The sequence below is a fragment of the Anolis sagrei genome, chromosome 4, assembly GCF_037176765.1.
Source record: "Anolis sagrei isolate rAnoSag1 chromosome 4, rAnoSag1.mat, whole genome shotgun sequence".
NCBI classification, from domain to species: Eukaryota; Metazoa; Chordata; class Lepidosauria; order Squamata; family Dactyloidae; genus Anolis; species Anolis sagrei.
The window spans coordinates 155,435,098-155,451,793 of record NC_090024.1 but is presented as its reverse complement, the minus strand read 5'-3'; the positions used below and the strand labels follow the sequence as shown (position 1 = coordinate 155,451,793).

Below are 16,696 nucleotides of genomic sequence, written 5' to 3'. Positions count from 1 at the left end.
AATAGAAACCACATATTATGTAATGAAATAAAGTGAATTATTTGGAGAGAAACAGGCTCATACATTAACACTTTTTGAAATGGACTTGTAATATGCTGAAAGTCATAAGCTCTTCAGAAGTGTATACAGTTAGCTCTCTGTGTCTACAGGTTCTGTATCCGTAGGTTCTTCATCCATAGATTTAATCGCCCATGGATTAAAAACATTACTATACCATTGTATGTAGTGGAATTTGAGAACCCCCAATTTTTGGTATCCATATGGGGTTTGGAACCAAACCCAGTGGATACCAAGTGTCCATTGTATCATCACAAATATGGGCTTCTCAGATCTGAATGATGTACATGGAGGAGTCTAAAGATTATTTTACATAAAATCTTCATACTATACAGTTTGTAGCCTTTTGAGTAAGTTGACATAAAAGCATTCCATTCATTCCCCAGATTGTTCAAAATATATTTCTCCTTCTTACACTATATGTAGCAGAAGCCCATTGTATGATTTAATATGGATAATAACTTTTTCCAAAAGTTAAAATTCAACACAAACTCTTTTAGGTATATAATATCCGTTTATGCATATAGATGTCTGCATAATCAGTTTTCTAGTGCCCTTTTTGAATTTAACAAGTGTGTTTGTTCTCAACATCATGTGGCTTGTTTGGGAAAGAGGGAAAGCACGCAAACAAGTCATGTTGCCCCCCCCCCCCCCCGTCACCACACTGAGCTGATATCGAGAGCCTGAGAATAGCTCTTGAAGTTGGTTTTATATTAACAGGAAGCAGAACAACAGTTGTGGCTAACGCACTGCATACAGGAAGTCTGACACATGCACAGCACTTGGCTTTGAAGTTGAATTCTTAAGTTTGGAGTTATTTCTTTCTTTTAACACACAAACTAAATGTGTATAGATGGCTGCTCAGAAGGAGTTACAGGGCAACCCAAGCACAGGGACTGCAAATGCTTTGCAGAGACTGGAAGGATTTGCCAACAGGCTTTTTCACAGGCACTCCAAGGGTTCCTCCAACGAACTGAAAGCAGCTCAGGAAAATGAGTCTCCGCACTTCTCTGAACTCGCTGCACTGTGGGAGAGATCAAGTAAGTGTGTGGAGGTTACTTGGTTTGTAATGGCAAGTTTTAAACTGTGGCATACTAAATATAGAAAAATGTTGACAGCCAAACTGGCCTGTTAAATGATCAGCAGGTGGATCCAAGTCTGTAGTTCTGTTTCTTGAAACACTTGCTGGTGGTGGAGTAAAATTAATGATCAGACTTCCTTTTGTCAATTTATTCTTTTACATGATTTTACCTTGACGTTTAAATGCACATTTCTTTCAAGTTGTCTTTCTAAAGCAATACGATCCTGGCCTTTCATTGTTCACTTACCTTATATTATAACTTTCAGAGGAGGGAGCATGATCTAACAAATGGACATTCAGTCCAACAAGGATGGCAAATGTACTGAAGCAGGTCACATAGAAATCACTTTTTCCATTTAGGGCCCCAAATGGGCAATACTGGTACAGTGTGGAAAATGGGGTAACCAGGGTTGTAGCCAGTAAATTTCCTCTTGTTCTATACAGCCAGCCAATCTACCTTTAATTTTTTAGAAGACCTTAGTTATATTTTCTGCTATTACACTTTAAAAAATCTATAGATTGAACCAAGTCTCTTAATGACATCTGACTGGTTTGGATATTTGTTTTCCTTTTACATTCGCTGATATTTTAAAACCACAACTGCTTCATAATAACACATTAAAATATAAGTAAAAGCAGGATTTGGCAGCATGTAGTTCAAATTAATTAGTTATTTGTAACTCAGCCCCCTTCCACACAGCTCAATAAAATCTCACATTTTCTGCTTTGAACTGGAATATATGGCAGTGTAGACTCAGATAACCCAGTTCAAAGCAGATCTTGTGGGATTTTCTGCCTTGATATTCTGTCTGTGTGGAAGGGTCCCAAGTTTCCGATTATAGTAACAGAATTATAGCTAAACTACACTTGCAACTTACTAGCATCACTCCTTTTGCAGCATTACTTTATAGTCAAAAGATTGTATCTACTAAATGGCCAGATAGTTTCAACGCTGGGTCATGTTGTACTTTTGCAGCTACCTTTTGTTGTATTACGGCTCTTAAGAAAGCAAGAAGCTCCCAGGGAAAATGGTGTTTTGCACTACAGACCAGAGGTTTTAAATATTTGTGTGTTTGTATTTTTAAAGTATTTTCTGCTGTTGTTTTTGAAAATTCAAAAAGTACAATGAATACTTTTTGTCTTTTAATCATATAATTGTTACTAATTACGTTGAAATTATAAAGACTACTCTTAAAAAAGTAGTTTTCCAAGCTAACTAAAATGCATTAACTTTCCAAAACAAAGTGCTGCTGTTTACCAGATTATTTTGTTCTAAATTTAGTTTGCTACAATTACTATATCATTCCTCAAAGGAGTACAATGTCACTTTAGCTTTACTCTAATCATGAGATATAAATTAGCTTGAGAGAGGGAGAGAAAGAGTGAAAGGCAGTGAAAGCTCTTCACAGAAGTGGTTCTTAATGTAATATTTTATATTCAAATTTTAAACCACAGTGTCACGGAAAGTACTTTATACAATATTGATAATCCAGCCTCACATAGCAGTTTGAACATTGAACAGGGCTATAGGAAGACCTGGGTCTGAATTCCCAATTGGCCATGTAAGGAAGTCCATGTAAACCATCCCTGAACAAACTTCACCAAGAAAACCCCCTTGATAGGGTCACCACAAGTCAGAAATGCCTTGAAGGCATACAGCAACATTATTGACTATAATATTGACAATACGCAACCATAATATTTTCATTACAGATTTGAGAATGTAAACACTTACACCTATTTATTTATAGATGTAGGTATATTGATACCTTTCATTTTTTTGCTTTAATTTTATATACCAAAATAAAGAAGATTCTGCTTTGGTCAAACTCTGTTACAGAGAATTGAGAGTTTGTTTGGTTTTCGTTCTGGGTTTGGAACAACTTAGTCAGCCTTCCTTATCGATGGATTCAGTATCCATGGATTCAACCAACTGTGGCTCAAAAATATTCCTAAAAATAATAAAATTTCCAAAAGCAAACCCCAATTTTGCCATTTTACAATGCCACTGTACATAATAAGAAATGAACATCTATAAATATTGGTGTCCATGTGGAGTCCTGGAACCAAACCTCTGCCCAATATGTTTACATTTACATTAAAATTAGTTATGAACAATAAGGGTAATGCTTTTACATATACACATTTGTCAATGTTATTTTAAAATAACCAATTGATTATATAGTAGACTTGCAGTTATCCAACATCCATGGGGATGGTCAATGCCAGATAAGCATAGTTTCTGGTTGCTTGAGAATTACTAATAAAGGTAGGTTTAACTAATACTATACTCAATGCCATACCCTACCATAAACTCTATATTGACTTGGTAATAGGTTGGGGCATTTGGGGGTCTGAAAATGAAAAGCTGTTTCTTTCGGCGATGCAGAAGATTGGGCCATGTTAATCTTACCTTATTAGCTGCATACCAACACAACAGCATTGGAATTTTGGAATTTATTGCCATTTCTGGAGATTTTACATGCTTCCTTCTTTTCTCCATTGCTTTGTCAGAAATTGATGTTCGTGAGAAATAGCTTAACAAGAAAATTACAGATGTTTTCCTGGGAGAAATCCCGGTGTATATATATCCACCAAAATAATGTAAAAATGGGTAAAAATCACAATCTTCTAAATTTTTCAGGACAAAATTTAAAAATCACAAAGGAGAAGGCTGGGCTCTTGTGTCTAATTTAATGTATTTGCCACTGAAATATTTCTGTTTATCTGGGGCTGCCAGGATTAAATGATGTCAATGTTGTGGCCTGTTGTTTTTTTAGAGGAAAATGGGCACTCAAAATGAAAAAAAAAGCATTCGAGGAAAGCATTTCACAGATATTTTGGATTCTTGCAGGGGTTTTTTTTTTTTTTAACTTCTGCCTAGAACTCCAACAGACTGGGTAAAACGTGCTTATGTTCAAGATTAGTGCCCTTGATGGCTCCTGCCAGGAATATAAACATGCAGGTATGGAGTGAGAGAAGGAAAGTGAGAGAGTTGCCACTAGTTTCAGAGCTAGCCTTTTAAGGATTATGAATGTGAACAAGATTGTGAGCTTTTGAGCTAATTGAAGTTCATTTTATGTTTAAATGGTGGAGAGACCTTCCCTATTTTAAGCCATGCTGTCTGACTTGTTCGACAAGGAAACAGGTAGTGAATAAACACAGAGGATATGATCTTTTGAATTGCATTTCTAACTAACAGTGTGCACTGTGATTACCCATAGATTAGCCAAAGAATGTAATTTATAGATAGAGTTCAGCTGGAATGTAAACAGACAGTAATGAGCATGCCTTTGAAATGTGTTTTTATAAGGGCTTAATACATTTTACTGTTTTCTGCAGCTCTGCAATGCTGTTTCAACTTTAAAATTTGCTACTGTGGAGTTCAATATAAATAGAATTCTTTCTTGTTTCTGATGGGAAATATGTGTACATTCAAAACTCATTTATCGGTTTTGTTTTCCCAAACTGGGATGAAGATAGAAGTAGAATTGTGTACATGCTTCCACAGTTGTGAAAGTAATTTCATCTGCTACTAAGAGCCACATACCAGAATCTGCATCATTTTAACGAAATTGTGCCAACTAAGTCTAGGCTTTACAAATTTCACCATTAAGAACTTAATATTTAGACAATTGCCAGTCATTAAAAGTCCACAGGTGGACAGAGAACACATACTTTTCTGGGAAACGTAAAATATGCACTGGATAATATAATAAGAATCCTGTAACCACGGAACTAATATCTATGGTTTCACTTACCTGCAAAAAAACCCCAGTATCTCTAGGAATTTGATTACCCTACTGTGCACTTTTATCGTATGCTTCTCTTGGAAGTTACCATAATGTCGTGATGGATTGGGGACCTAGCAAATTGGTAGACAGGGTACTTTTCTAGAAATCTCTAGGTCCTCCAGTGCAACTCTGTGGTGTGCTAAGCTCAGAAGTCAGGTAACCTAATGGTGTTTGATCACATCTGCAGTTTCAGGTAAACAAGGTCTGTCTGAAAATGTATCTCCAGCAGTATTTCAGGGGTGGCAATTGTGGAATGAGCTTGATGCTGTATCTTAACAAATCAATGCTGATAGTTTTGAATGGTTCTTCCCCAAATAAATGTTTTAGGTGTATTGTTAAATCATAATGTTAAGGGATAAACAAACTCAAATTCTCTAATGATGATTTTTTTTCTGATATATTGTCCACAAGTCCAATCAAAAAGGCTACTTCTAGGGCTTTGTTTATCATTTGGAATTTGGATTTAAAGCTGGGTTGTGAGTGCTCTTATACCTCACTGAGAATTTGCTAGTTGAAACACTGTGTATTACTCCAGGAGAGTGTCCCATTGAGTTATATGAGATTTACTTTCTATTCCCCTGTAGGCTTTACAATTGTGTGTAGCATATACAACAGGCATGGGCAAACCAGCTGCTAGGCTGTTAGGAATTGTGGGAATTGAAGTCCAAGACACTGTGAGAGCTGAAGTTTGCCCATGCCTGATATACAAGCTGTGAAGAGTACATTTTTGGAGTTTGGTATGCATTATAGCACAGGACATCTTGAAAAGAAAATACTAAAGTCATATCTTTTTTGAGAAGAGAAAGAAAGGGGTCTATTTTCAGCTGGTTTGGCAGAAAATACATTGCAGAATCCTATGCTGAATTGACATATCCTTTTTGCAAAACATCTTGTGCTTCAGTTAATAGTACTCTCAAAGGGGAAGCTTTTTCTATGTGGGTTGTTAGTTTCTTGTGGTTTAGTAATGCAGCAGAAGGATTGGAGCAAATTCTCTCTCTTCTCTAAGTTGATTTCCTTATAATACATTTTACTTGTTCTGAAACAGGCTGACAATTTGACATTTGGAAAGTACTATTACCTCCATTTGTTCTGTTTTTAGTTTGAAGGATTTCTAAGAGTTACACAGGCTGCTCTTTGCAGGTTGTGGTTTACAATCTGAACTGTTTATGGTGGCATATTAATACTGAAATGATAGCAAGGATTATTATTTAGTTTCCAAGTTTGAAAAAAGTAGCTGTTTTACACAGCATACTTGAATTAACAGAACCCTAGTAAAACCCTTGTTACATTTATGCATATCACAGAGACATTATGTTTCAGTATTAATAGACCTAGGCAAACCATGTTTAATCATACTCATTGCTGTTATCATGTGTTCCTGAATAACATATGATTGAAGAAGGTGTTCGGTTCCCTCCCAATAGCCGTTCGTTAGCTTATGCCATGTTTTTGTTTGAGTTCATAATCAGAGTTAAGGTACGAAATGATACAGGATCAGGTCTTTATTCTGAGACTCTCAGGGGCTCAGTTTGTCCCATTGGGGTCCTTCAGAAAAATACCCTATTTTCTGGCATATAAGATGACTGGGCGTATAAGACAACACCCAACTTTTCCAGTTAATATATAACCTTTGAGATATACTTGCCGTATAAGACTACCCCCCTTCCAATGTGCACCAAATAAAAAATTAAAAAACATCAGATATGATTTCAATATGGTAATTTTCCTATTACCGTACCGCCTTCTCTGCCTCTCAGATCTTGCACATGTGTGTCTACGCCGCTTCACTGCAGTCCTCAGGAGCGAGATCTGAGAGGCAGAGAAGGAGGTATGGTAATAGGATACAAGGGTTAGCCAGATGGGTGAAAGAGGTGTGTTTTCTATGTACAGTGCCACTCTATCTCTTTTTTCCATACCCCGGGCAGGCCAGATGCCTGCAGCTTGCTCTGTCCTTCGTTTAAACCTTCCCGGTGAGGTGCCCCCTCACCTCGTCATTGGGACCACGTTAAGTCACTTCTTTCCATGAATCCTGGTTAGTGGATTTTCTTCTACCATACTTGCTGCTTTCATATGGTCACTGTATACAGCAGGAATGTGGCCGTGGCTATTTTTGAGCTCCCCTCACCATATGCGGCGACTACAGATTCTCCAGTCCAGCTCAGAAGTTTCAGCACCCACCCTATAAGACGACACCTAGTGAATAAGACGACCATTGACTTTTGAGAAAGTTTTCCTGGGTTAAAAAGTAGTCTTATATGCCAGAAAATACGAAACTCTCCCTTTTGATTTACTCCATCTTTTGGTGAGTTCCCAGTTTTTATACAGTTGTTCTTGTGTGCCTTCAAGACACTTCAGATATATAGGCACCTTGGGTGAACCTATCATGGAATTTTCTTGACAGAATATGTTTAGAGGGGTTTGCCCTTGCCTTTCTGGAGGGATGAGAGCAGTGGTTCTTAACCTGTGGGCCACAAACCACCAGTAGGCCACAAGGATGAAAATCTGCTCCATGAGCCTCCTTCCTCTTTACTTATTTATTAAATTTTATTTATTTTATGTCCTTTCATGCCGCCTGCCACTCCTTCCCTACCACTGACTATGGCATAGGTTCTGTATCAGAAACCAGACCTGATGTGGTCTGTCCATTGCAATTTTCTGAATCAGCACCCCAAAATGAATCTAAAGTTGACCAAAAACTGATTCATAACCCTTTTGGTGCTAATGTTGGACAGTGGTCTCTGGTTAAAGTGATACCTGGTCAAGTGGTCCCTGATCAAAGTGGTCCCTGGTCAAAAAAGGTCAGGAACCATTGGATGAGAGAGTATGACTTGTCCAAAAGCATACTTGTCCAAGCAGGAACTCCAATCAAGGGCTTCATCACACTTGAGCATTTTCCCACTCCAGTCTACTTTAAATGCTGTGACTGTCTTCTGCAGAATTCCAGACTTGTAGTTTAGGGAGTCCCAGGGTTTCTCTGGATGAACAGTTTAAAGGCACCTTCCCAAACTACAAACCCCAGAATTATGCTGTGACTGCCTCCTGGAGAATTCTGGAATTTGTAGTTTACACTGGACACTGCTCATCCAGAGAAGCCCTGAGCCTTCCTAAACCACAATCCCCAGGATTCAGCAGGAGGCAGTCACAGCATTTAAAGTGGACTGAAGCCGAGAAATGCTCAGGTGTGATGAGGCCCCTAGTCCAATATTCAGACCATCATGTGGGCTCGTTTTTACCCATTCTGAAAAGGGTAAAATCAGTTATCCATTCTCAAAGGTTGAAATGTCTCTGTCTTAATTACTGCCAGTATGTATGGCTTCAAGCTATATCTATCTCACTATATATGCTGTCCTTTGACCTCATGGACCAGAACTGCCCCATCCCCAGGAAAAAAAATAAAATTCAGGCCTTGTAATGAAAGGGATTCTCCATCCTGGGTGTAGTTGTAAGTCTGCACCAGGCCTTGATTTTGCTTAACACCGTGACAGGTTTAGGGCTTATGCTCCTCCTCATCATCTGTGGTTTCTTTTCTGGTGATTTTCAGGAAATCATTAACAGTTTCAGGCTCTTCCTGTAAAATAAGCATAGCATGTATTTACAGGTTCATTCATTAAATTATCTTCCAGCGTTGGGACTGGCTGCTCGGGAGTCACGAAGTAAGCAGCTCATACACAAACTGTTGTGTCTGGCGTGAGAAATACCATTGGGAATGATTGGTTACACTTGTATGCTTACCATGGTAGTAAATAATAAAGGAAAAAGTTCTGCATCCAATAAATTTATACAGGATATTTGAAGTGTTTCTATTTGCAAACACTGAGTTGTTTACCTCTGGAGAAATATCAATTTAAAAAAAAATCATAAATAGGTATATATATGTGTGTGTAGACAGATATAGAGAGAGATGTTTTCTGTGTGAATAGATTAAAGCTTTAGCAAAAAAAAAATATGCTGGTAGGGTACAAGCAGACCGATAATTCTCCTCTAAGGTTGCTATGGAAACAAGCAGTGCGTGATATAATTGAGAACATCTTAAAAACATCCTAGCGTTTTCGTTTCCCTCTGCCATTTTGCATTGCTGTCGATGTGTACAGGTGATGCTGGCTCCAAACCAAATGGTTAATGAGTATCGCTATTTGAATATTGATTTGAGATTTACTGTTGATATTTGTATTGGATTGCTTTCATATCTCCGGAATGAAGGCAAGCTCTCTGGGTTTGTTTGCCTTCTCATCCTAGTGGCTGTGTGTGAAAGCAGTAGTGCTTCTACTCTAGAGATTAAACAACTCATTTACTGGACGTGTATTACTAGCAATATGTTTCTACAACTGAACCTTTCAATATGAATGGTAAGCTATTTCTGTTGTTATTATTACAGTGTTGTTTCAGTCATGGATTTGCCTGCTTTTATAAAATGTGATCTATCAAATTGTTTTCTTTATTATATTAAATTTCTCATGCACCTTTTACATTTTCAAAATTTAGGTATTACAGAGTTGTTGATTTTAAGATAAATATTAAATTATTGAGTACTCATCATTGAGTATATCATCAGGATGCAGCCTTTGCTGCTGTGCTGTATTCAAATAGGATGTAAATTATAATACAATGCTTTATTTTCAAGAAATCAACAATTCTAACAAAAAAAAAACTTCATAGAAATATCCTAGATTTCCATTGGCATCCTTTACATAATTCTCTTGTAAATTTTCAAAATTGGCATTTAGACTCAGAAATTGTCTTAAAACCCTCGACAACACGATTTCTCATAATTTGCACAGTGTAATTGTTATTGTCCCCTTTATACAACTGATTTTGAAACAGATATATTAATAATGTGAAGGCATGGACATTTAAATTATGGCACTGGCATTTAAAATTGAGGCTGATCTGACAAGGTAATGAATCAGACTGTGATCAGGTTTCCGAACTGATTTTTGATTGCATTTCCAAAGAGCAAGCTTGGATTTTGGAATCATTCAATAATGTTGACTAGGAAGTGAACACCACATACTCTTCCCCAGTGTGAATGAAATAGACTCAAATAACCTATGATATAAACCATGTTGTTTTTTATTTGATCTTATTTCCATGAAAAATATGCACCAAAAGGCATAATGATCCCCAAACTTTGAGGGGGGAAAAGTATTTGTCCTAATTTTATATATAAAATCATGAACACTTCACCTGCGTTGAAGTGTAATTTATAAAGCAAAGCATCTTTCAGATAATCCAGATGGCCATTTGTAACGATCCTAGGTATAGAAGATTATTGATGTGAAATATCCTTATTTGCAGGGTTAGATTTTAAAGAACATATACATTGTCTTGTTAATGCTCTAGTCTCATAATCATGAAACAAACATGAATGTGATTTGCATTTTGGGGAAAGTGGTGCACATGGGGAGGGGGGAAATCTGATTCTAACAACTGCTTGATTTAGTCATGGTAACTGCATGTGCAGCTGCCAGCACAGATTGTAAAAATCTGGCCCATAAGGAATGTAGGCTGACGAATTTATCATCTTTTGATTCTCCGAACCTCTTTACAGAGAATGGTGGAAAAAATCTATTCTGTGTTCTCTTACATTTTGATGTTATCTCAAACAGAGTTTAGATACTAAATCAAGAAGAGACACCTTGCAGAATCAGGTTCCACTCAGTGATTCCTGTGCTGAATCGTGTCTCTTGGAAATACAAGGATTCCTAAGTGGTTTTAAAATTGCACTCTGTTTGCAAGCATATTCACAGGATGAACTGTTTTCATTAGTAAACAGGAGTGTAGCTCTAATGGATAGGCAGTTGGTAGATTCAGCTTTAAGGGAAAGCCAGATCAGAGTAAATGCATACCAGATTGCATGAGGAGGCAAAGAGCAAGCTTGTTCTATCCCCACCCAGTTATCCACGTGTGTGTATCATCTTTAATATGGCGTACATATATAAAAATCCAACATGCTTAGGCTTGAAATGCATGGTGAATAATCCTAGATAAAAACCAAAAATGGCAATATAGCATTGGTCTGTGTATGTTTCATTTTATATGTATATTTTCTGTTGCACTGTTTGGACATCAGGAGTATTAGAAACTGAAAAGGGAGGCTTAGCTATCTGGGCAATTGGGATATTGGGACTGTTGGATAGGCAAAGCACATCTGGCCCAGAGTCAGTTTTCTTTGAGAAAGAGTGTTTGGATCTCATCTCAATCCTTGATGCCTCATCAATCAATGTGATCAAACCATTCAGAGGATTTGTGTGCCCAGATCTGTGAATCAGAAGCCAAAATGAGAAGAATTAACCTCACTTGAGTCTTTCTATATTTGCTGTAGGGGATGAGTATCCCTTATCTTGAATTCAGAAATCTGAAATACTCCTAAATCCAAAATTGTCCCCATGGGTGGCTGACATTAGTGACACTCTTGCTTTCTGTTGATTAAGTTTCTATGAATTTTCTTTCATGAAAATTATTTAAAACATTGTACAAATTTACATTCAGTTTATGTACATGAAACATAAATGTGTGTAAACTGTGGTCCCAACTTCAAGATATCTCATTACGTACTTGTATGCAAATACAAATAGGCCCATAGCTGGGGGGGGGGGGGGGAATTGCTCACACACACGCCCAAAAAAAAGGGTTCAAGTTTTTAAAAACCTGGTTTACTCGTGAATTGGTTAACCTGTTGAAATTCATGAGTAATCCAGGTTTTTTTTTTTACCTGAAACATTTCAGGGGGAGGGGATTGAACCCTTAAATCCCCCTCTCCTCCCCGTTACAGGCCTGAATATGGGTACTCCAAATCCCACCCACCCACCCCCCCCCCCCCCACACACACACACACACAGAAAAGTAAAATCCAAATCATAAGCATTTTGAATATGGAATACTCAACTTGTACAAGGAATCTTAAGCCTATTCTTTTGAAGAGCCTTATTTTCCTTGCTTTCACTAACAATATTGATGTCATTTTTTAAGGCATATTTTAACAGAATAGGTCAAATAACTTACGTGAAAGGATAAAAATAAAACACTTGATGTTAACTAGTGAGTGAGCACATATTTGCCTACAGTTGTTTGACTCTTTCCATGGTATGTGTGTTTATTCAAGTGGTTTCTCTCTGCTAAATTCACATCATATTTCTGATCCTACAAATCATGATTTTAGAGTATTTGGTATGAGCTGCTTCCCAGTAACTGGGAAGTAAAGTGATAAGAGGAAAATGGTGCTGTTTAAGCATATAGCTACTTCCTACTACTCTTAACACTCCAAGTGGATATTTTGAAGAGCACTATTTCAGTTCAACAATGCTATTCTCTTACGTTAATGTGTGACTTCTGGTCACTTCTGACCTACAGTGACCCTAGGAAAAACTATCATGAAGTTTTCTTGTCAATAATTGTTCATAGGGGCCTTTGTCTTCCTCTAAGACCCAAAGTCATCCCAGTGAGCAGGGTTCCAAACCTCCAAAGTCATAGTCCACTGTACTTTTAACATAGTTCTTCATTCCTTTAACATGGAATGAAGCTGATATTTTAGCTAGATCCATCCACAATGCCTTGCTCATCATTCTTTGTATGTTATTTTACACTAGAATTAGTGTTGCTATTAGTATTGAAAAACTCAGTAGAAGAAAAGCTCTGCTGTTGTGATCTGTGGTAGAAATTATAGTCTGCTGAAAATAATGCAGTGTTGAAAATGTGACAGCCCATACATAACACTTTTATTTTTAGATTCTATACTGATTTGCCTCCAGAGAAATACAAGCCATGTCCATTTCATGCAACAGGGCATTTCTGGCCTCTTTTCTCCATCAAAGACCCCCAAAACATCACTTGTGAGATGATGAACAGGGGACCCTCTGGTATGGCATGACATGGAGCTGCCTAGTATAAATGGGAGTACATTTTTGTGCATCTAAAACAGCTCTCTTGATCTAAGCCAATAATACAAGAAGAGGTCAGGATCCACTAAGGTTGTTCCATGGACAAACCTACTTCTACCTGAAAAATTAAGGATAGTAAACCACCCACACACATACATATCATAGAATCATAGAATCATAGAATCATAGAATCAAAGAGTTGGAAGAGACCTCATGGGCCATCCAGTCCAACCCCCTGCCAAGAAGCAGGAATATTGCATTCAAATCACCCCTGACAAATGGCCATCCAGCCTCTGTTTAAAAGCTTCCAAAGAAGGAGCCTCCACCACACTCCGGGGCAGAGAGTTCCACTGCTGAACGGCTCTCACAGTCAGGAAGTTCTTCCTAATGTTCAGATGGAATCTCCTCTCTTGTAGTTTCAAGCCATTGTTCCGCGTCCTAGTCTCCAAGGAAGCAGAAAACAAGCTTGCTCCCTCCTCCCTGTGGCTTCCTCTCACATATTTATACATGGCTATCATATCTCCTCTCAGCCTTCTCTTCTTCAGGCTAAACATGCCCAGTTCCCTAAGCCGCTCCTCATAGGGCTTGTTCTCCAGACCCTTGATCATTTTAGTCGCCCTTCTCTGGACACATTCCAGCTTGTCAATATCTCTCTTGAATTGTGGCGCCCAGAATTGGACACAATATTCCAGGTGTGTTTCAGTAAACCATTAAAACTTGCTTAGGAGTTCTGATGAACCATCCGTAGTAGGTTTCTAGGCAGTACGGAGAGCTGCAGTGGGGAGGAGAATGGAGATGGTTCTGTCACATTGGTAGTTAACGTTTAGTGTGATGTTGGATGTAGGCCAAAGAATTCATGTAATGTGTGTGTCCAGAAGTTAAAAGAATTCACCCCAAAAAGGCAATGCATGTTGTAAAATAGTGTCCCATGTAAACTTAGAAATTTACCTGAAGACCATTGCAGAGTTGTCTTCTCTCACCATTTTGGACTGTTTGGTAGGGAGAAGAATGTGGGACTTCACCTGGTACAGCAGCATTGGAATTAACTTTACTGACTCGTTCTGATTTTCACACCCATAGCATTTGAGTATGACGGTTGAGGAATATATATTTAGATACAAGTTCACAGTTAAATATCAAGATGTGTTAAAAGCTTAGAAATGTAACATACTGACCTCTCTTGTATCTTTTCCTGATGGGGAGAAAAAAATCATTTATTTTTAGACTGCTCTGGGGAGTTTTTAACAGGTATTTTAGTATGTTTTTAAATAGGTTTATATTTGTATTTTTTAAGTTGATAGTTATTTGTCCCTTCTTTTGGGAGCCTTTGTAAGGCAAGACAGCAATACTAATACTACTAATAATATATATTTCATTTACATCTAACCGTTTGCTTGTGTTTTATTGTGTGTGTTTGTTTAAAAAGGAAACTGTTTTAATTGCACATCTTTTAGCCTGTATGACTTTCATTAATTGATATGTATTTCTTCACATTTAGTACAGAAACAAAGGCTGATCCCCAGAGTGGTTTGTTTTCAGTACTACTTTGAAAAAAAAAATCTAATAGCATGTGAACAGAAGGTTTCCCTTTATCTGAAACGTAACTAATAACTTCCTTTATGAAAGACCCTGGGTCATTAATTGAAATGTTTGATTTCAAGGCACCTGATAATTCTTAAACTAAACAGATGCTACTTAGTAATGGGATAATTAGGAGCACAATTTATCTTCCTTGGCTTTTAAAAAAACGTTTCAGTTTCCACTTTTTGAAATGTAAATATCAACTTTCATTTCCCTGCGTTCCTCAATGCTGGTGGACATGGAGATAAACATTCTTCCTCTTTAAAAGGGTGTAGGTTTTTTGTAAGAGTGATTTATGCCAGGCAAGCAGTTTGTTTCCCCCAAGCATTTTTTGGACCTATATTGATTATTGGCCCATTTAATGTTCAGATACAACCAAATTAATGCTGTTTTGAAAAGTGTAGCCTTTCTCCTTACTCCTGGAATTATACTCATATTTGTAATTGAATGGTGCGAGTCTGTGTTTCTTCAAAACTTGGTTTTGATGGTTTTAGCTTCTATGCACTCATAATCAGTGTTATAATTTACACTTGAAATACTGTTCTATTTAGTTATGTAGGAGCGTCTATCTGCACCAGTGTATTTTAAGTTTGGTAAAGCTCAGTAGTCAGTATTATGAGCAAGTATTTGGTTTTGTTTTTTTTTTTTTTTTTTGAAAGGTGCATCCACAGTACAATTATTTTGGTACTCCTGAAAGATATGTACTCCAAGAAAGACTTGGCCACGGTACTCCATGCTCTAGTTACATCCCAAATAGACTACTGCAACACACTCTACATGGGATTGCCTTTGAAGACTGTATGGAATCTCCAAATGGTCCAATGGGCGACAGCCAGATTGTTCACTGGAGAGGGGCACAGGGAACACACAACCCCCCTGATATGCCAGCTCCACTGGCTGCCAGTCTGCTACCGAGCACAATTCAAAGTGTTGGCTTTAGCTATAAAGTTCTAAACAGTTCCGGCACAGCTTATCTGTCCCAGCATGTCTCCCTCTATGGACCATCTCAGAGGTTAAGCTCATCCAAGAGGCCCTGCTCTCAGTTCCGCCTCCTTCACAGGCGCAACTAATGGGGATGAGAGAGAGGCTTTCTCAGTGGTGGCCCCTAGTCTATGGAACACTCTCCCCAACGAAATTAGATCAGCATCCTCCCTCTTAGCCTTCAGAAAAAAGTTAAACCATGGCTATGGAACCAATAATTTGGGCAATAAGCAGGACAAGAAACAAGCACGGATTATGTGCAATTATTATTTGATACTGGAACAGCCTGGACCATGCTTTTGGATCATGTGATTTTAGTGTTTATGTTAATATGTTTTTAATCCCTAGTTTTAATGTAGTTACGTTTTATGATGTAATTGATAGTTTAATGTTACTGTTGTTTTATGTTAGGTTTTCATGTTTTGTAACACATTGAATTTTGCTGTGAATATGTTGGAAACAGCTTTGAGTCCCCCCAGAGGTGAGAAAAGTGGTATATAAATGAAGTACATAAATAAATAAAATGTCGGCTCTCAATAAATGTTTTTACTGCCAGCATAAGGACTTGTGAATACAGTCACAAGAAAAGTGTGCCTCCTTGACAATCTTTATTGAAAGATACCATTGTGTCCCATCCCCCACACACACATACCCACACACTTCCTTTCTTCTTTTCCCCACTTACGAGTATGGCTCTTCTGTGACTGTGACCGAGCCTTTAATTTAGAGGCTCACAGATCAAAGCCTTATGCAGACTGCTAAGAGCAAGGATTACTTTCCTATCTTTGTTCTTTCCCTTCATACCTGTCGTAGAATCTCTCTGTGTGACTATTGGTCCTTAACACATCTGTACCAATGCTTCAGAAATACACCACAGCGCCATGTGCTGCTTTGTCTCTCTTTAAAGAGCTAGTAGCTGACCTGAGCTTTAGGGATTGTCAGAAACCAATTGGGGCTCAGCACTACAGAAAATAAACTGCCTGGCTAGCTTGAAATGAGCAATTAGAAAAGGTCAAAAAAGCATCAAAGAAAGGGGTGTCTTTAATTTGTAGATAGAATCTCAAAGCATTTCCATTATGCTTTAACTGCTCTTCCAGAATTTGAGCAAACTATTCGGTTTATGAATTTTAAATGCTCATGACACACAAAGATTGAAAACATGTCTGCCAGCCTTCAGTCTTGAAGCAGTTCCCCAACCCCCACTCCCATATCTTGAGTGACATTTGAACATTAGTTTTCATGGTAGTAAATAGTGATGTGAGGGGGTTTTTTTTAAAAAAGAAAAGAAAGAATTTGGAAATAGTTTTCTAGTGTTCTCAATAATG

General features: G+C 37.8%; 1 protein-coding gene across 3 annotated transcripts in view; it reads left to right on the top strand.

Moving 5' to 3' along the window:
• PRKACB (protein kinase cAMP-activated catalytic subunit beta) overlaps window positions 1-16,696 on the top strand; it is a 90,590-nt gene that overhangs the window by 42,341 nt on the left and 31,553 nt on the right. The window contains exon 1 of one of the 3 annotated variants that reach the window (XM_060773827.2): window positions 896-1,097. The exons of 1 other annotated variant lie outside the window; for it this stretch is intronic. In XM_060773827.2, the coding sequence (XP_060629810.2) occupies window positions 911-1,097 (187 nt within the window). In that variant the 5' untranslated portion in view covers window positions 896-910. Of the gene's footprint in view, window positions 1-895; window positions 1,098-8,984; window positions 9,279-16,696 lie in introns of those variants that run through there. One more of the 3 variants, XM_060773829.2, reaches the window with a different exon arrangement.